This window comes from Bemisia tabaci, chromosome 1 (genome assembly GCF_918797505.1).
Source record: "Bemisia tabaci chromosome 1, PGI_BMITA_v3".
Lineage (NCBI taxonomy): Eukaryota > Metazoa > Arthropoda > Insecta > Hemiptera > Aleyrodidae > Bemisia > Bemisia tabaci.
Genome location: NC_092793.1, coordinates 56079908 through 56100459, shown reverse-complemented (window position 1 = coordinate 56100459; position 20552 = coordinate 56079908). Strand labels below are relative to the sequence as shown.

Below are 20552 nucleotides of genomic sequence, written 5' to 3'. Positions count from 1 at the left end.
CGGCCCTGGTTGCGCTTGTCTTCTTTTCTTGAAATTCTTAAAACAGAGAATTTTATACATTATTTTGAATGGATAATTCTACTTTAAGTCAAGCTTTCAGCAAAATAATTTTTTTTTCGTCTTTCTTGTCGAGTTTCTTATATTCAATTTTTTCTCTGCATTCTTCTTTGTTTGCCCTTCTGTCCACTGAAGATGCTCTTTTTTTCTTTTATAATTCTAGGACCCTCAAAAAGCAATTCCAAAAGGAACAATTCTAGCCATTATTGTGACAACAGCGTCCTATATTTTAATGGCTATAATTGTGGGTATGATAGTAGCAAGGGATGCAACTGGTGTCGTTGGTTACCTAGCTGATGAAACATTCCTAGACTGCTACGGTAACTGCAAGTATGGGCTGCACAACAACTTTCAAGTGAGTTTTTTTTTATTGATGGATTATTCATTTAAGTACTCATCGTCAGTACAATAGCTATGCAGTATATTCTCAAGATTGGTTTTATGCTCCTGAAATTTGAAATCTGGAAGTTAATATGGCAACTGACAATTTAGTTGATCAAACAATTGTTTTACTTATTATCGTATTTGAATTTGCTTAATCACTACCTCAGTGGGTGAACATCATAAATAATTTGCAAACATTATAAATATTTCAAAGCTAAATCTTTTAAAATAAATAAATAAGTTTCATGACCATTTTGTAAAGTCCGTAGGTAGATACCTATTTATAATGTCCTACCATTAGCAACAGAGATCAAACGCACAGAGTAAGATTTCCTCCATAAGCATTCTGTTTTAATGCTTTCCAGAAAACCACATCTTTTTAGATAGAAAAGCTTCAAATTTGTCTTAATTGAAGAGGAAACAACTTTAAAAAACTTCTCACTAGCCTCGCAGTCGTATTTAGATTTGGATACATCTGGATGAAACAAACTTTTCTATTATAAATCCTTCACTTACAGGACAGGGGGAAAAATTTGGTTTCTAAGTAATTAATTAGGTTGTAATAATGCATGAAAATACTGAAAATAAATTGTCTTCAATAGAACGCTTTATTGATTGAGAATTACCTACGTTGTTAGATATTGAGTCTTAATTTTGATAAATTTTATTTTTTTATCTGTATGATGAAATTGGCATGTTATTTCCATGCACACCAATTTTCTTAATAAAATATTTCCTCAAATTGAATGAAATGACTCTTTGGATTTCGTTTCTTGCTTTCTTCATCCTTCAAGTTCCGAATCATTCATATAGTGTAATTATTCACTTTATAATTTTCAGGTAATGGAGCTGGTCTCCGCATTTGGACCATTGGTTTATGCTGGTTGTTTTGCAGCAACATTATCTTCAGCCCTTGCAAGTTTGGTCTCGGCTCCGAAAGTATTCCAGGCTCTCTGCAATGATAATCTATATCCTTACATCTCCTGGTTTGGAAGAGGCTATGGCAAAAATAACGAGCCAGTTCGAGGATACATTCTGACTTTTTTCATTGCAATTGCCTTCATTCTAGTCGGTAAGAAAAATTAAACCCAACACAATTTTTCCAACATGAAAAATATAATTAAACTCTCAATAATGAAAAATAATAGAAGCCATAATTTAGTTTCGATACTATAGTATAGAAATATTAGGATAGCTATAGTGAAAGGAATTATAATTCACCACAGCCTGTATCATTTCTTGTATTTTAAATAACTGTCCAAAGCCTCCGATTTTCAACTTTGCCCTCTTCTGTATCTGCAGAGGCAAACTTGCTGCGTTTAACAATTTGTTTAACCTTTTTAAAGGTTTGCACTGACAAAAATAATTTTTTTTTCTCTCTTTGCAGGTGAATTAAATGCCATTGCACCTTTGATTTCTAATTTCTTCCTAGCGGCTTATGCTTTAATCAATTTTAGTACATTCCATGCTTCTTTAGCGAAGCCTGTTGGATGGCGGCCAACATTTAAAGTAAGTGTGTGCGTGTGGGTACCTTCTTAATCTTTATTTACCAATTGCAAGCTCTTCCTAATCTCAATTTTTTAAGGCATTGTACTTCTGTACAAATTGGTAAAAGGGAGAAGGCTCCGAACAATTATTCAGAAATGTTCAAAATTTTCAAAGTAATTTCAGTATCCACTGAGGGGTCTCAAGTTTTATCTCAGTAAAAGTGACTTCTTCCAAAATTCCTCTGATCAATTTTTAAAATTGTTTGTTGAATGGCTGCAAGTACAGGACTGAACGAGAAAAACTGCCCTCTCTTAAATATTTCAGAAACAAATGGAAAGTTTTTCCTTAAGGTTCAGAGATATCGCAAGAAGCTGTAATTATTTCGAAAATGATTACGTATTACTTTTGGACAAAAATACCCCTTATCTAACGTAAATCAGCACTTCAGACATTGGACAAATTTTTACATGGCGTTAGCAAAGTATTTTTAGGTTCTAGGCTTGAAATATTTTTCTCCCTAGCTGCAACCATTGAAGTCAAACATCACAATTAACAGTGTTCTTGTTTTAATTTCAGTATTACAATATGTGGTTGAGTCTAATCGGTGCTATTTTATGCGTAACGGTGATGTTCCTCATTAGCTGGGCTACTGCTCTCATCACATTCGCTCTAAATTTTGCTTTGTATCTCATTGTTGCCTACAGGAAACCAGGTGAGCACATTCTGATGATTAGCCGTTGGTAATTTTTGTAGATTTTGAATGTTCAGCAACATTTTATTTAGTATTTTGTATGAAACCGTAAAATATATTTTTAAGTAACATTAATACTGTAATAAGGGTCACATACATAAATGATAGATGGGTTTTATGCAAACAAATACATTTGGATGTGTGCGAGTTGTTCCCCATGCTTTATTTTGCATTCTTTACTTTCCTGGTGTAAGATACACTTGAAGGAAGATGTTGAATATTAATATATCAGATTGAAGAAGATTACTACAGAACATTTTGGCTTATATTGTGTTCGTTTGTCTCCACAGATGTTAATTGGGGTTCCAGCACACAAGCTCAAACGTACAAAAGTGCCTTATCTGCTGTGCAACAGTTAAGTCGTGTAGAGGATCATGTCAAAAACTATCGTCCCCAAATTCTCTTGCTGACAGGTTTACCCTTCTCCCGTCCTCCTTTAGTAGACTTTGCCAATCTTATAACAAAGAACTTGTCACTACTTATCTGTGGACATATTCATGACGTAAGTAGAAAACTCAATCAAGTATCTTGATTTACAAATGTTCAATTGAATTTTGCTTGGAATAAGTAAATATTGAAGCTTAGTATTCTAGTATTGAACCAACCCTCTATTGATTCTAAATGGCAATTTTACAGGAACATCATATTTTCCACCACTAAAAATACTACTTGGGATTGAAATTAACAGCTCCAATGTTCTTAGCAATGGCTTATACTGACAGTCCTATGAAGAAACAAAGAAGTAATGTAAAACATGATCTTGGCTTGTAGAGATTTTCCATTTTTTTTTCTTTTGCATCATCATTGAATTTCCGGGGAAATTTTTCTCACAATCAGTCAGCGGTTGAAGTAATTAGTTTTGTTTCTATTTAAAATTTTAGATCAATCAGTAAAATTTCTCTCCTCTCATTAACAACCGATTATTTTCATTTTATCAGCAACACTTGGCCCAACGCACCCGTAGCATCTTGACATCTAAAGCAATCAACTGGTTCAATATTCACCGTATCAAAGCATTCTACATCCCTGTTGATGACATGGACTTTGAAACTGGGGCAAAGTCTTTGATGCAGGCTTCAGGTCTTGGAAAACTAAAGCCAAACATTCTTATGGCAGGATATAAAGCTGACTGGAAGAAATGTAAGAAAGAGGATGCCATCATGTACTTTAATGCACTTCAGTAAGTTGATTTCTGTTAAAGTGAAATGAAACCTTATTTTTACTTAGTATTTGAAAATTTACAAAAATAATTTGAAAACAGTCTCACACATCATATTTTCATTTCAACATTTGAAATAATTCTAAGATGTGTGGCTCTCCAAAAATAGACTTATAAAGTATCCTTTACAAATTCCTCAAAGTAAAGACAGCTCTTTTCAAAAAATTACCTACAACCTTCAAAAAATTGAAGAAAATTCGAAATTTTTATGGAGGAACAATAAATCAATTAAAATTTGCACTTGACGTTAATATTTTACTTTAGTCCTTCATTAAAAGAAAAAAATATTGAGAGATCTTAAAAATGTATGTAAATTTAATTCAGCCATAATAAAGAAACTCCTTGGCCATCCAAGCTTTCATAACAATTTGATGACCGAATCAACGTCTCTCAAAAATTGTTTCATTTCAAAATTTTGAATGTAAAATTTTACAAACTCTGCAATAGTTTCCACAACAATTTGTCTTGTTAATCTGATCATGGTAATTATTATTTTTAGTCCTTAAGATTATAAGCACACTTGACACCATATAGCTAATTTTAAATTTGTTTTCTGATTTATTTTTTTCAAGTAAGGCACTGGATAATTATATGGGTGTCTGCCTGCTACGAGTCAAGAGGGGCTTAGATTATTCAAGCATCGTGTCAGAAGAGGCGATCAACGAAATTTCTGCAAACGGGGGAACAGCCAGCGTGATTCAAACACGACAAAATTCTCCAGAGTCACTGCGCCGAAACGATCAATCATTTTCACAAGTATCTCACAGTTAGTATTATTTCATTTGTAGACGTTTTCATTTTAATATGCACGGAGAAAGAGGATTTGTTTCTTTTTCAACTTTCTATAAAATTAAGAGGAACAAAGGAGTTTATGAAGGAAAAAATTAAGGTTATGAAATCAGTAAAACAGGTATATTTATTCCTATCATCCGAGATTTCCTTTCATATTTACTTTTTTAATTACAATTGTTCATCATCATCACACCAAATATTGTGTGACTTACCTTGCTTTTTTAAAAATGTTCTCTAAGCATGTATTTGCAAAAAAATAAAATAACATTTGATTGAAAAAATAAGATACATACCGTGTGGATTTTAAAATACCGCAATCAAGATAGGTATGTTTTTTCTCGCTCTCATACAACCTTTACTGCTTTTGTGTGAGTTAAAATCATGAATGATTTCCACACCTCTGCTCAATCATATGTAATAAAATTGATTCTTGATTTTTTATTTCATAACACAGCACACAGTGCTGATATTTCTTTTAATAGTAACATTCGAATATGTTCTTAGTTGTTTCAGACAGCAGTGAATCCGAAGAAACTCCGCCGTCTTCTCCTAGAGGAAGTAAAACACCGCGTGTCAGCAATACTCCTAATCCAGACGATGAGAAGTCAGTCAAAATTAACATGCAACCAAAAAGACAAAAAACCAATTCTGTTTCCATAACCTACAAGTAAGTAAATATTTTCAAAATAAGGTTTTTTTTCCTTTCGTGTTTTCAGTTAGAGTTTTGATCTGAAAATGAGACCAAAGAACCATGAAATGAATCAGGTTTTTTCAATTTACTTCACATTCCCCCTCCTCTAGTTGTAACAAAGCTCAACTCGGTGAGGGAGAGCCCTTAGGCCATAATGAAAAACGGGAGTTAAAGTTCAAACATATGAAGACAATGGGCTTGTACGCAGATAAGTACCTGCCAACAGTTGAGAGAGCATATAAATTGGCTCTGCAGATGACAGTGAGAGATTCAGATTTTCACATGATGATTTTATTATGCCAAAGAATGAAATACTCGTAAGTCAGAAAGCTAGAAGTGATGACTTTGAAATTTTACTCGGTTTTTTTGTTTTTGTTTTCAAAATAGTTTATGTTTTTCTCATGTAACCAACTCAAAATCCTCTGTTGTCTCCTCTTTCATGCTATTTATTTGAGTTTAATTGAGTTTAAACAGCAGGCTTTTCATCGTTTCTTTAGAGTGGCTGCAATTTTTTTATGTTCTTTCAATAACAGTAGGTTTATTCATCATCAATGTGTGCTATCCCTTGCTAAATCAATTATTTTTGTTCCAGGGATCATGAAGGTGCTGAATTACCAAAAGAAATACTGAATGAGTTGACACTTTTCCAAAGGAAACAGAAGAAGGGTACTATTGATGTTTGGTGGTTATACGATGACGGAGGTAAGCTCTGAATTTCAACTGATCTCAGTGTTTTACCTTTGTAATTTAAGAGAAAAATATGAAAAAAGTTGCACATCCCTTTTTAATTTTTTTTTAAATTAATTTATTTTATGTAAAATTTTGCAAGAAACATATCAATTGATCCGGCTTTCACTAAAATCAAATTTTAAGTTAAAAAAACCTCTTAAACTGAAGCCTGAATGAAGGACATTGCTAACGTTCATGAGAAAATCCACGTCTATTTTCGAACAAACTCTCCATTCTTCAGTTCAAGTTTGTCATGCTGAGTGGCAACTTGGCCAGTTTCAATATGATAATTTTTATGAAATTAATCTGATATGTATTGAGCTGTCAATAGGGATAGTGAAATTCCATGACATAACCATAAGAAATTGTTTGCTAGAGTCTGGTGAGTTCTATCGGCAAGGTGTGAAAGGTAGACTTACATGCTTATATGACTAACAGGCTTCTGTTGTGGTGCAATTTGGCATTTTTTGATGAGCTTCAAACTCAGCACAGGTTCAAGTACCGCTGCTGCTAGCATTTGTAAAAAATAACCATGGTCTAAAGATCTCCCCACCTTGGCCCTAGAGTAACTTTTTTAAACTCGGAGTGATTTTATCTTGTACCCAAAATATTCTTTCATTTAATCATTTAAAAACTGGATTTTTCAGGACTGACATTGCTTCTTCCATACATCATCAGCACTCGACAACATTGGTCATCTTGCAAACTCCGTGTCTTCGCACTCGCTAACAAGAAAGACGAATTGGAATTCGAGCAACGGAAGTAAGAATTGTTGTTGTTGGCTGGTGCGAAAAGCGCTAGTGTCCGATTTTTCTAATTTCGTTAAAACTGTAATTAAAACTGTACATGCTTTCAAATGGCAGCATTAAATTGTGTACAAAAAAAACTTATGACAGCAGTTGATTGTACAAAAGAGTCCCTATTTTGTCTCCAGTTCCTCATTTTGTTGCAAGGAGTATTTTTTTTTTAAAAAAAAGACATTGAATAGGAAATTTTTTACATAAACTGTTAAAATCTCCAAGTCACAAAGTTGTGTAGTACATATCTTCAAAAATCATTTTAAAAGGTTAACATGCTATAATTGCCCCATGTAAAGTTTGTAAGATGAAACTCCTGAAAATTGCAGCATAATGCAGTAAAAAATACATGGTATGACACAGCTATCAGAAATATAACTTTCTATTAATTTTAGTCTCATCTGTTTCTACTTTCAGTATGGCGAGTTTATTAGCAAAATTTCGAATTGATTATTCCGATCTGAAGATGATACCCAACATAATTAAAAAGCCTCAAGAAGAAACTCAAAACTTCTACAATTCTCTCATCAAGGACCTAATTGTATCAGATGAATGCAATCAGGAAAAAGAGAACAGACGTAAGTTTCTGGAGCAAAAGCATATAATTCTTGAAAGTCATTTATTTTTCATCTGAAATGATTGCACATCTTTCATTACAACAATGGAATTTCATGAAATTTCAGTTTTTACAGCAGCAAAGTAGAAAGAGGCAGGCGCATTTAAGTAAAAGGTTTCATTCGTATGATCTTGAGTGGACTTGAGTGCAATAGTTTAAGACTGATGAGATATGTTGGATTAGGACGTTCATATGCAAAATAAGAGGACGCTGGACCAATGGACTGAAATGAGAAGCATCATTGAGCAGAGACCACTCAAGACTTCGTCTACAGTCCGAATCAGTTCGGAAGATTTAATCCTATCGCACACAGACATATTTTGCGTGATGCTATACACAAAACAAATCTTTCTGCATTGCAACTTTCAAAAATACCCTCTATCAGTGCGTTTCAAGCCGAATCATGTTTTTACTGCCTAGCCTCCACTTATGGCATTGGTTGAGCATCGAATTCCATCAGCTAACCTCTTAGCTCCAATTCTAGGATTCAATCCATCCCTTGAACAGTTATATTCGCTTTTAAATCTCCCTGTGTAGATTGGATTCTTTATGCATAAATGCAAACAAACACTCTTTGAAGATTCATATAACCTTGGCTATCAATGAGAAAACAAACAAGAAAAACCTATTTCTTTCTTTTTGATTCTCTATTTTCTTGTTATATTTGATTTTTTAGTTCATGAACAAACCTTTTTTCTTTTTTCTCGAGTCTTAATGTTGGATGAATTTCTACAATTTTTCCACAAAACTGTGGGTTCCCTTTCGCCCTTTGAGAAAGAGTAAAATTCATGAAAATTTTGATAGAATATGGAGTTCATATTTTTCAAGTTTTTGGACAGATATGCAGTCTAGAGAGGTAACCAGTTTCCTTAAGATTTAGATATATTGTCTCTAACTCTAAAAAGGTTGTTGTTACAAAAACGTATGTTTTTTCTTAATGTTTCAGTGACTATCTCTGAATCGGAGCTTTTGGCTATGAAAGACAAGACAACGAGGCATTTACGGTTAAGAGAGCTTCTGCTAGAGCAATCAATGGAATCAAATCTTATCGTAATGTGAGTGTTTACTAATTTTTCTGTAACTTTCACCCTTTTTTTGCTTTGCTGGTTACTGATACAATCGCATGATCATTTATACTCAAATTGTTTTTCCTAATACGCAGTTGCTTGTACTCCAGAATCATGTTATGATAATGGGTCAAAGTAGCTTCATGGAAGATTCACATTTGAATCATTGTTCATTCCTGGTTTTGAGGCAAAGAGAAACGATGAGTACTTACAGAATTGCTTGAAAATTTCTTGCAGGCAAGAGATTATGATCACATTATTGTGGATGTCTAAAATGGATTTTATCTTATCTGCTCACCTATTAGCAAGATCTGCTTTTGGACAAAAGCAAAAACATGCAAAAATATTTCCTTTGCCTGTGTTCTTCCTAGTTTTTATTTATCTTTATCTTTCTAGGACCCTGCCTATGCCGAGGAAAAATATTGTCTCAGCTGCTTTATACTTATCTTGGTTGGAAACTTTGACTAGCGGTATGCCACCTTTCTTGCTGGTTCGTGGAAATCAAACCTCCGTACTGACCTTCTACTCTTAGAAACAGAGATGCCCTCCTTTGAGTTAGATCTAACTTCATATTTTTTGAAAATTTGCATTTTAATTGTACTCAGTATAAATGTTTCTCTGAGAACGAGAAGCTATTCATTTGGTGACCTAAGAATTTAAAGAGTAAGAATAATGTGATGGCATATGCCATTTGATTGATATGTATTTTTAAGTATTTTACTAATTTATTTTTGTCAAGTGATATTATTTTTTCATTGATTTTTACCTCCCATACTTTACTTTCGATCGTTGTATCCAGAGTGAAACCCTTAGAAAATAATTTTTTGACAACTGAATGTCAATTGATGGAGATGTTCTGCTTTGCTTGTATACTTTTTGATTTTCCGATAATTCTTTACTCACTGAATTTCTCAAAAAAGTTCAATGTAATCCGTGTGAAAGAGAAAACGTTTCTGGTTCTCATACTTATAAATGTACTTATACCCTAGCAAATCAAAGGCATTGAACATGCTTTCATTCATTGTAATTGCGTCCTCTTTCATTACTGCAACTGATCAATGTAATACTTTCACGTATATGCCTGTAAATTAAAACTCAGCAGCTCCAAAATCTGCATAAAAAAATGTATTCATTTATTTATTTTTATTTTTTTTTTTTTTAAGAAAAATAAAAGACTTGAATTCATTTTCAGTGACTTTATTTTTATTTCATCAAATTAAGAGTTGAGTAATTGATGATTAGTTCCACCATGACATAATTGAACTAGCCAATTTTGTAAGGTGAAATCTTCATTACAAAAAGATTTCTTTAAGTTCTTTCCATATATCACCCTTACAGACAGGTTGCTTTGTATTTTTCTGATTGGCACACCATACATTGTTTAGACTTTTTTTGATGAAAATCTCTTAAGTGCTTTATACTCCGATTCACTCATTATTTTAAATGAGCACAAATGCCTACCAAAATTAATGTTCATCATACAAAGAATTGTAGTTCAATGAAATATAAAGTACCTATCCTTAGAAATTTGAATTGAAAGGTTCAAAGATAATAAACCACACAGAGTGTTCATGACAGCACTATAAAGAACTCCAGGTGAAAATGAGATGTGACAACCACTCAAATCTCATACAAATTGCTGCCATGTTTAGAAATTTGCAGTAAGGAACGACTCTTCTGCAAAAAATCATGTAGGTACTTACATCATTGCTAGATATATCAAATTACCTATAAATAACACCAACTTGATCTTGAGTTTGCTCGAACAGATTCCTTCTACAGTGTGTTCCATATTTTGTGAGCAATCTTTAGAAGAAAATGTGAAGAGTTTCTCTTCATGAACATTAATTTTGGGAAGATTCTCTGGATTTAGTCATTCTACTGGACTGACAGGGTCCTCAAACCAAATAAAGTAGACTATCAGGCTGAGATTAATTTTTTTGGCAGATCTCCTGACCTGAAACATTGAGGATTGATTAGAATTAGTTGATATTCCAAAATAAGGGACTATGAGAGTGATTCTTGTTTTACATCAACTTCAAAATTTACTTTAAGTTGATTGATTTGGTTTAGTCTGCTGGTCTGCTTGTATACATATGTACGTACACCTGGATTTTTTGTTGCAGAGAGGGTGTCCAAGTAGTGCTAACCTCTTAAGAGTGGTGAATTCTGTAAATTTTTGAGATAAAAGAAAATTTGACAGTTATTTGACTGTTTATTGAGCTGTTTCAGAATTTTTCATTCAACAAGCTTAGAATAAACCTTCAATGTTAGTTCTGGAAAGAGCTACCATGCCGCACTGCTAAAATACAACTCAATAATCAGCAATTACTTTAAGAGTACGATAAAAATATGGAAATTGGACCTCTCCAGTTGCAGCAGCGTACGTTTTGAATGTGTTAAATTGAAAGCATGGTAGCTTTAAAAGTTCATTAGTGTAGGCTAGAAATTGATCCTAATCTCTCTTTTGAGAAACCTATAAAAACGAAAAGGATGCTACCACTGAGAGTAATGGCTTGTTGTTGAGCTGATCAACGTCATTTCATTCAACACATATTCTTTCTGGGATCAAATTTTGGGGCTTTCAAGATTATATTTTTCACCCTTTCTAGTGTTGATAGGAAGAGAAATGTTCCAGCAATAACTTATGACTCTTCAATTTTAACAGAGCTCTTGTCTGATTTTCTAATTGACGCAAGGACTCATCACAAGCTGTGTAAACTCTAATGGCGTGGTAACATCAAACAGCGTGGCATCATAATATCAAACAATGGGTATGCCCCATTGGCAGAAAAACTACTGAGTTGTTGGAGATTCAGCTGAAAAGAAGTACTGAGGTTCTTTTTTGACTTTGTCAGCAGGATGTACTGTTGAGGGAAGATTGATGATAATCTTAAAATAATTTTTCTGGCAGGCAAAGTTAATTTTGAAAGTACATTTGAATCTAGATTCACACATGTAGACAGGGCAGTCAAACTTCAAGAGGGGCTAAACTCCTCTCCTATGATCCAAAATTCTTGAGAACAGTTAATTTTTGATGATATTTTGGAACTGCTCCTGGACTTCCCTTGCTTAAGAAGTAGAACATTTTCCTTGCAAATATAATTTTGAGCCATATTGTGGTATCCCTTCATCATTGAGAACATTCTGATATTCACCCCTTTCCCCACTTCATTTAGCTTTTCTTTCTCCCCATTCATTAACACTAAAATTTTGAAGAGTTTTGGATTTCAGCCTGAGAGGCATTTCAAAACTCACTATTTCAGACTGAATTACTAACAGATCCAACCTTACTAATTGACTGGGTCAGGTTGGGTTCAGCTGTTGGTTGATAATGACCCAACTGTGTACCAATGTAAATCTAGTTTCACAAATGGTCCATTCAGGAGGTGCCGTGAATTTCAAGGCTACCGGGCTGCCTCTTGAAATGTTCTGATTGGGCTTGAATTTTGTTAAGATCGTTTTTTTTATGAACTGCACCAATTTAAAGGGGGTCACCTTTATAATTCTACGTAAATGAGCCACTCACCATGAGCCAAGTTTTATCATAATCTAACAATATTGCAGATAATAACTTTGAATAGATTTTTCTCAAACCTGCATTTTTGCTGTACATTTCAAACTATCTACATCTAAGGATATTTGTTGAGCTAGGATGATCCCAAAAACAGTAGTGGTGCTGATATATTCATTTTGAGATTTTGTGCAAGAAGGTATTTTATGAGCAATCTTTAAAACTAAATGGAGTGTTGTACACCTTGTACGGAGGAATAAAATTTTAATTCAATTTCTCAGTAATATGCTTTATTCGTGGTTCAATCCTCTTTGAAAACTGAATAACAATATATTACATTCACATTTCATAAAGAACGAAGATTAATGTAGATCTCCAAGATGGAGGCTAAGACTGTAGCCGGTTTCACAAGTAAACTAAACGTTCAACTCACTCTTTAGGCATGCCTCGATTTGCCTTTGTAGTGAAGTAACTGTTTCACCAAAGAATCTGATCAAAACTGCTATGATTTTCCTGATACTTACTTATTTTGGTGCATTAAAAAACAAAAGCTTTGAACACATCGCACTACGCTCAGTATTGTCATTAGTTCCGAGTTGCAAAACTGTTCCTAAATTAGAAGTGAGAACAAGAATTTTTTACTTACACCATAGCAGTGATAAAATATTTTACATAATCAAATCACAGAATTTTGGTTCCATCAAGGACAGGTTTCATGCACTCATTTTCAATTTGGGTGAAATACGTAAATTCACTGTTTGTTTCTTTGATGAATTCTTTTAAAAATAGATTGCCTAATTGATTCTGATCCTAATTTTCGGCCCAAAAGATCGGTATAATTACATGATTCGTCATCCGATGATGAGCTAGAATTGCTGTCACTTGAATTGTAGGAAACAAGACCGGGTAGAATACCGATACACTTGAGGACTGGGGAAGACACTGCTGAACTTGTGTTCTTTCCTGTAAAATAAAGAAGACACAGGCACAATCAATGAAGGATCTAATTGATCAATTTTATCTCATCTCAAGAGCACATACTTATACCTACTACATTACTATTTGCAAATTAGTATTAAATATTCCAAGAAGGCTGCTGCCAACTTTTTAAAATTCATTTTCAATAAAAGCATAACATATGAAGATACCTGCATTTTTCTGTTTCCTATTTGATCATAAATTGTTGATGAGGGAATAAAGTTAAAAAAATGGTATGAGCCACAAATATGGAAGAATTTTGTAGCTGTTTTAGACCTCTTTAATTTCAGCTGCAAACAATGGTAAAAAGTTAAAATCTTCAAGAACATGTTCCAATTGAAACATTTACTGTCAAAATACCACTGATATTCAGTGGATAGACTACCTGAAACTTTGAACATAGTTGCCCATGATGTCCCACGGTTCCAAAAGTAGTCTCATTTACCTATGTTTTTATTTTATCTCATCATATTCAGTTTTATTTTCAGGCTTTTTGGTGGAGATATACGTAAATGGAGTTGTCGCATGCTACAGGAATTCTTATGTAATGCAAACTTTTACGAGAAACGCAAAGATGTCAACAACTTTCTTCAAAATTAACTCAACAGCTCAATAAAAAATAAAAAAAAAAAAAAAATAGCAGTAATCAAAAAGACAGCCTGCACTTCTACAAGAGTCTACCTCAACATGGAGTCTAACTCTCTCTGAAGAGCCGCGGCTAAATACATCCGCAGGATTGGCCGTTCTGTGGTACAACTTTCAAGTTTTAGAGTTAAGATGAGTTCAAGTTAAGATGATAATTTTAGCCTAATCATGGCAACGTCCTATCTCTGCATGGAGAATTTGACCCAATATAGGAGTGGACTGTTTTATAAGGACTGACTATCTCCTCCACTAAGACCTTAACTTAAAGAGCTTCCTTTGAGCTTGGGAGTTGATTGTAAAGAAAACCAGGGGCATCAAGTTTCTCACAAAATTTTATGGAACACATTCAAGCTTCTGAGCAGCTGTGGCGGAGAGGGCTGATTTTTGCTTTTGCTGAAAAAAATTAATCCTTGCAAAAAATCATAGGGTTGGCCAGAAACATTCTCACTGGAGAAGTCAGTGAAGGGGCTTCAGAGATGCAGAAAGTTTTTTTACAGCTGAACTTATTCCCAATCTCAGCCTTCAAAGTTCTTCACTCTTCAAGAGTTTTCTCACTCCCACAAAGTCATCAAAAATACTAGTAGGGCGAAAAAAGTTAAAAATCGATGCGATTTTTTGGTTTTTTCTAATTTTCCACCAAGGAAAGTGAGACAGAAAAAACAAATAAACAAAAAAAAAAAAACCTCTGCAGTCAAAATATTTTCTTACAAGCTTACAGGTTTTCTTACTCCTAGTGTAAGCTGGGGCTTGCAGGCTGAAATACTTTCTGCACCCCTGGAGGACTTCACCAAAACTTTGTCCCAAAAATACTGAAAAACAGCAGACATACCTGGATGTATTACAGGCTTCGAATCTGAATCTGAATTCGGACTAGATTCTGTTCCTTTTTTCAGTTCTCTCTCAGAAACAGATACTGAACTTGACTGAGCAGCTCCAATGGCAGATCCATTGGCTTCTAAATTATCAGTTTTCACTTTTTTCCCTCCAGCTTCCTTTGGAGGTGATTCCGCTTGCCGTTTCTTCTTAATTGCACCAGCTAATAATTTTGTTTGAGAAGTTCTATTGCTAAAAATTCAGGGACAAATTCAATTTACATTACAAATAATTCATTTAAACAAATAAACAAGACAAAACTTGAGTTGGTCATTATCAAAAGACTGCAGCGCCAGAAAGACAATGAGATTATCTTATAATTTTACCAATTTTGAGTTTCATAATTTGACTGTCTCTGATGTGCAATTGACCCATTGTTGGTAATACTAAAGCTTCATCTTAAGATCTGTGATGAAATTTTTATCCAATAATTGGAAATTTGAAGGGTCTCATTATCTACTACAGCACTTAGTTTTAGGCGCTTTTAAAAATTTTCCAACACCTTTTTGCTTGCTAAATCCTCTCTGATTCACAACACTCAATGGACCTGTTGCAAACTTTTGACAGAGCAAAAATAAGAGTTGTTCCTCATGGATAGTGTCTCAAAAATCAAGATGAGCGAATCGGCAAACTCTGAAACGCACTCCTAACTTTACGATCTGCGCAAGAAATTAGCGTTTTTTTTAAGCTCCCCGCTTCAAAAAGGATATTACGGCACACGGTAAACATTTCGTTAGAGGAGTCATTCCATTCAATCCCTGCTCAACAAACCCCTGCTTCTGCGCGCAAGTTGAGGAGAGCACGCGGTCGATTAAGGCAGATATCTGACAACGCGAGAAAAATGTGAATGTAAACACGCCGATTGTTATCAGGAGGTTAGAATCATTGTCCCATCACATGTGTTTTGGCGGATTGGCGTCGGCTATGTTGAATATTGCGAAGTATCCTTGTGTGCAGGGGTTGGATGGAATGACTCCTGAGACGAAATGTTCACCTGTGCCGTGGTATTGTTTTAGAGGCGGGAAGCTCGAAAAAAGGCAAATTTTTTATGCAAATTGTGAAGTGAGGAGAGCATTTCAGACTTTGCCAAAAAGTTTGCAACAGGCCCATTGAATAATGATTAAATAACTATTTTATTTGTACATTTTTGAAGGAGTTGTAGGGTGAAAGACACTCTACCTATGATCTAGCTTTTCCAGTTACTATTTTATCAAACTAAATTTCAAAGAGCTGTCTAATCATTACAGTGTTAAAATTTCGCGTTCATAGAGCTTGGTAACCTGAATCTCTTCCACCAAAGTAACCCACTTCATTTATTAGGAACGATGTGACTTTTATCAACTTACCTAATCACAGTAGGTGGATTGACTGGTTTGATTTCAGCTTGAATTCGTTGGACTACATTTTCCTCCTGGAGTGAGGCAACTTTGCTTCGAAATTCTGCCAACTCTCTTGCCTCTTCTAAAAGCTTCTTACGCTCTTCTTCTATTTTCTGACGATCTACTAAGTCTAAAAACTCCACTTCATCATCATCCAGGCCTTTGATCATATTTTCTGAAACAGTTAAAATCAATGAACGCTAAGCAAAGTCACAGGGGTGTAAAAGTTCCAAAACATCATCCATTTCTACAAATATTGGCGTTTTGCCTGACACCCAAAGTAGGCGCCTGTGCACAGTACATCTCCTGTTGCTATCGTTTTGACTCCTCACTAATACATGTACCCAGTTTCTGATGCTTAAATCATTTAGGTTCATGCATTTTTGCAAATCCCTGTAGTGTCTGATATAAAATAATTAAAATGAATGGGCTGTGTCATTTTATCTCTTTTCAATGCTTGAAATACAGGACACAAGAAATTTGAAAAATCAGCAGTTCAGCCTATCAATCAAACAGAAAAGTCTCTTTCCTGGGCTAAGAGTTTAAAATGTTGCCACTGAGTTTGTCTATAGAGTGTTATATACCTACTTGACAAGTTTTTCATCAGATAACTCTTACAAAAGTTTGGATAAAAAAATCGAACTGATAAGATTCGAACGATATTTGAGTATCATTCAATCACGTTTTGCATTTTGTGGGGTACATAGGGGTGAAGGGAAACTGAAGGGATGAAGTTGTCAAGAATTAGTTTGATTTTGGGAAGTCTTGGACAGCAGTTGTTGCGTCACCTTGACATTTCAGAATTGGAAATGAAAAATAATTCTTTTTTCTTTGGTTTGTCTACCCCACACAAGAGGTATCAAAATGAGCTCGCTCATAAAGTATCTCTTCCGATCCTGAATCCTGACCACACAGAAGATGTGAGAAAGTAAGAGAACTAATAAAAAATAAATGGATAAATAGGGAATTACTTTACTTGATACCCCTCTCACAAATTATAAGGGATCTAACAGGATCCTCTGAGGTACAGTTATGCCAGACTAGTTCTAAATTTAGACTAGGAGTTCGCGATTAACCGACTGGCTTACACTAATCCACTTGCAAGGTCGAAATTCCAGCACTGTCTTCTGATACCACATCGGACTTAAATAGGACAATAAGAAAATAATAAGCATTGAGCATAGTGAAAAATTGCTCTTAAGGAACAATTAAGCATATGGAAGTCAAAATCAATCATTCACTTCAAACAATTCATGGATTCAATGCATGATAGTCAATAATGAAGGCAACCTTGGTGTCTTTCACGTTTTACTTGGAATAGTGAAAAATTCGAATTGTGGTTTTAAAACAAAGGTTGAGAAAAAATCAAATACCTAATTTCAAGTAACTACACAAATTATACAGGTCATGGTCAAGCCAACAACAACGGCCAAACCAGAGTAGAAATAAAATTCCTCAATGAGACTCACTCTGTTCTTCAGTTGGTAATATTGTCATTCCATTGATTCCTGCCATTCTCACTCACTAATTTGGCTAACTTGAGCTGTAATACAGGTAAAATTTTATAGATCTTACTCAGTTTGTGGGCTTCTTCATACTCATAGTCTTTTTTCTGCTTCTGTTCCTGCAGTCGGTCGAACAGAGATCGGTGGTCGTACTCTTCTTCAGGAGCCTCTGCAAGAAAAATTTGAGTAAATCAATAGATCTGGTAAAATTGTCTTGAGTAAAAACTTGTGCTTAGATTTCTAGGAGTTTTTAAATTTTCTGGATGCTGTTTGTGCAACACAGTAAAATTATCATTCCTTAAAAAAATAATTATTCAAGGATAATACTTGAACTAAATGTAATGTTTTTTGCTTCATCAAGATCGAATTATTCAAAAATTACCCACTGAAAATGTACTTTTTTATTTTGTCATGAGAAAAAATTTGATTCAAAGATTTATTAAGCTGCATTCAAAATATGCTTTTCTGGTGTTACCAGTGATAATTGTTACTTTCAATTAGGATTAAGTTGTATAAGAAAAAATCACACTAGTTGTTAAGGTGATTCGTCAAGCTCAAGTGATGTGGTCGAACTGGCTCGAATCGGTCAAAAAACCCAAAAATTGGCAAAATACTGAGAAATGAAAGCAGAATGGTGTCTGGAAAAAAACTGGCATTTGATTCAGCTATCGATTTCTGTATCGAATGTAAGGTTTTTTTCCAAACACTGTTCTGCTTTCATTTCTCTGAATTTTACCAATTCTTGGGTTTAGAATGATTCTTTAGGCTCATGCGCAGGGGCTTTTGTCCTTTTTTTTGCTAAAAATTCAAAATCTGCTGAGATTTTTTACCTGATCGCTGCGATATATTGCATGCCAGTTTGACCACGTCACTTGAGCTTGACGAATCACCTTAAGATTTTACAGCTTCAACATGTTGAGTAACAAGCTCTTTTAATAGGTATTCTTTCTTGCCAGAAAATCTTTACATGGTAAAGCTTTGGAACTTCTGTCTAACCAGATTTTAGATTATATATATTTAACTCTATTTTGAAAATTTTATCCGAACCTATCGGCTGATCTGCTGTGCGAACTTTCTCCCATTCTTCCTGGCGTTGTTTCTTTCTTTCTGCAATCTCATTTTCAGAAATAAATCCTGAACTCATGGTGCTCGGATGGGGTCTTCCTTTAGAGACGATCACAGGTAATAGAGCTAGATGACCTGTGATATAGAAGACAATATTGATGAAACAAAAGGAAAAAGAAGATAAATGAAATTTTAGCATCAGATATTTCTTGCGGCAGAGAAAGCCGGAATGACTTAATTAGAAATTGACCTTTATGCAAGTCTTACAAACACACTGCTTTGGGGGAAGGAAACTGGTTGGCACATTGTTAAGTAGCACGTTACTTTATGTGGAGGCACAATTATAGCAAAACATCGAATTTTGAGAGAGGTAAATCATAACAATCAGAAGCAAACTTTCAGAACCCCTGATGCAACTAGGCAACATTTACCTTTAAAAAGGAAACTCAAAGTGTTCAGGACGTTGACATGTACCTCACATGTAGCTTGCTATCTGATGCATCTCTGTTTGCTCTCATTCATTGATGAGGCGGTCCCACTTAATGAGCAAATTTTCTATCAGTGCCTACCAATACATGTTGAGGGGACTTTACCTTGGTTGCAAAGTAGCAGCTCTACTTGGACATGTGCTCAAAAGTTGAGCTACGCATGCACAAATATGATCGTCAACCACCGGGCTGATCATTGAAACTTTAAGCATCATGATAAGGCATTGAAATGTGATACAATGCATGGTTACGTTGGGGCTATGCCTTGTCTTGTTGTGCCGACATGAATGCAATGGTCGGGCCGCTGAACTTAGTTATGTGTACATCAACAATGAGCGCATTATTACAAGAACCAAAGATTTTTGCTCGGACAAATAAGTTGGATGATACCTACCAGCTCAACTGCAATATGACCTGATATCTGTGCACGGTTCAAATGGTGACCTCGAGGATGGATCAGTTCAACTACATAGACAATTCAGGAATGTTCGAAAGAGAGTAGATAAACACCAAGTGCATAAAAAGTTAAGGTTGACATACGTACTCGAAGCAATTCTGACTCCAGTGCATCCAAGAAACAGTCAAACACAGCGAGTACGTCAAGGAATCGCTTAAAACACGGGAGATTGACACTACTCAGTAATCACTCCATAAATTTCCAATTGTTGATTTTTATTTGTGCCATTACAGCCATATCCACATTATCACCTTTATCAAAAATTATCATTATCCTCTCATCATCATCAGCTGTCAAACCGGTGGAAAGCGGAGATGTACTTTTTACGTCACACGAATTTGCACTTCTGATTGGTTGAAAGTGTCGCGGGAAAACCGGGACCATTTTGAAATTTAAAAAGAAGCGGGAAAGGCGGTGATAAAAACTTTCTTGATCAACACAAAAAGTCGACTTATTAGTTATATTGTTTTTCTATAACGCCCCTAGGAGCATTGGGCACGAATTGCGCTTAGGAGCATTGAGGCACCCTTAGGTGCCAAGAGGAGCCTGCAAGTACCTGAAGTACTAAAATATACTCTGCATAAGTATTTGCGAGCAAGGTACAGTCGTTTTAATAATATTTTCATTAACCCTTAAAAGCCGAGTCAACTCGACCCGGCTTTGGCTTTCAAGCGGACCCCGCTTTTTGCAAAATGTAACTCAGATATGAGTCTGCAAATCTATCCTATAAAAAAGAATTATAGACATGAACCGCCTGAAAAAAAGAAGGAAGAATCTAGTACCAAAGCAGCCAAAGACAGGAGAGACGTATTCGGGCCGTTTTTTTAAACTTTTTCGCCCGAACCTAAGAGACACCTCATTGGTAGCATATAGCGGAGAATTTTAAGTTCACGCCTCGCGCCATCGCGCTTTCAATTTTGCAGATGCAGCATGCATCCATCAAGCACGAATAGTTGTATCTCTGCGCCGTCGTCAACGCGCATCTTTTCCCTTGCTCTATTTCAATATTGTGTTGGTTTCGTTTGTTTCATTTGTGGTTTTGCGTACGTGAGTAACA

At 34.9% G+C, this 20552-nt stretch overlaps 2 protein-coding genes across 6 annotated transcripts in view; one reads left to right on the top strand and one right to left on the bottom strand.

Annotated features, from left to right (window-relative positions):
• Positions 1–9776, top strand: part of Ncc69 (sodium chloride cotransporter 69) — a 59743-nt gene extending 49967 nt beyond the window's left edge. For all 3 annotated transcript variants that reach the window (XM_019060167.2, XM_019060168.2, XM_072303810.1), the window contains exons 9-21: positions 221–412; positions 1282–1513; positions 1829–1950; positions 2506–2641; positions 2971–3182; positions 3619–3860; positions 4472–4665; positions 5196–5358; positions 5975–6084; positions 6759–6873; positions 7326–7486; positions 8471–8579; positions 8988–9776. In XM_019060167.2, coding sequence (XP_018915712.2) covers positions 221–412; positions 1282–1513; positions 1829–1950; positions 2506–2641; positions 2971–3182; positions 3619–3860; positions 4472–4665; positions 5196–5358; positions 5975–6084; positions 6759–6873; positions 7326–7486; positions 8471–8579; positions 8988–9123 — 2124 coding nt within the window. In that variant the 3' untranslated portion in view covers positions 9124–9776. The remainder of the gene's footprint in view (positions 1–220; positions 413–1281; positions 1514–1828; positions 1951–2505; positions 2642–2970; positions 3183–3618; positions 3861–4471; positions 4666–5195; positions 5359–5974; positions 6085–6758; positions 6874–7325; positions 7487–8470; positions 8580–8987) is intronic.
• LOC109043108 (PSME3-interacting protein) lies at positions 9339–19776 on the bottom strand. 3 transcript variants are annotated; one of them, XM_019060173.2, is made up of 7 exons: positions 19583–19775; positions 18533–18685; positions 17556–17654; positions 15948–16155; positions 14558–14793; positions 12949–13068; positions 9339–10548 (listed from the first exon to the last, which is right to left on the bottom strand). In XM_019060173.2, exons 2-7 carry the CDS (start codon positions 18627–18629, stop codon positions 10523–10525), a joined length of 786 nt encoding a protein of 261 aa, XP_018915718.2. In that variant the 5' UTR covers positions 18630–18685; positions 19583–19775; the 3' UTR covers positions 9339–10522. The 3 variants fall into 3 exon arrangements, with proteins under 3 accessions (XP_018915718.2, XP_018915715.2, XP_018915714.2); XM_019060170.2 differs by lacking the exon at positions 9339–10548 and having other exon boundaries at positions 12379–13068; positions 19433–19776; XM_019060169.2 differs by lacking the exon at positions 9339–10548 and having other exon boundaries at positions 12379–13068.
• Between the last annotated feature and the right edge of the window lie 776 nt (positions 19777–20552).

Coding starts and splice junctions, on each gene's coding strand:
- LOC109043108 (XM_019060170.2), bottom strand. CDS start 18,629: ATGAGTTCAGGATTTATTTCTGAAAATGAGATTGCAGAAAGAAAGAAA. Junction 16,156..17,555: donor TGAAGAAGCCCACAAACTGA/GTAAGATCTATA, acceptor TAACTGTTTCAG/AAAATATGATCAAAGGCCTG. Junction 14,794..15,947: donor AATCCACCTACTGTGATTAG/GTAAGTTGATAA, acceptor CTGAATTTTTAG/CAATAGAACTTCTCAAACAA.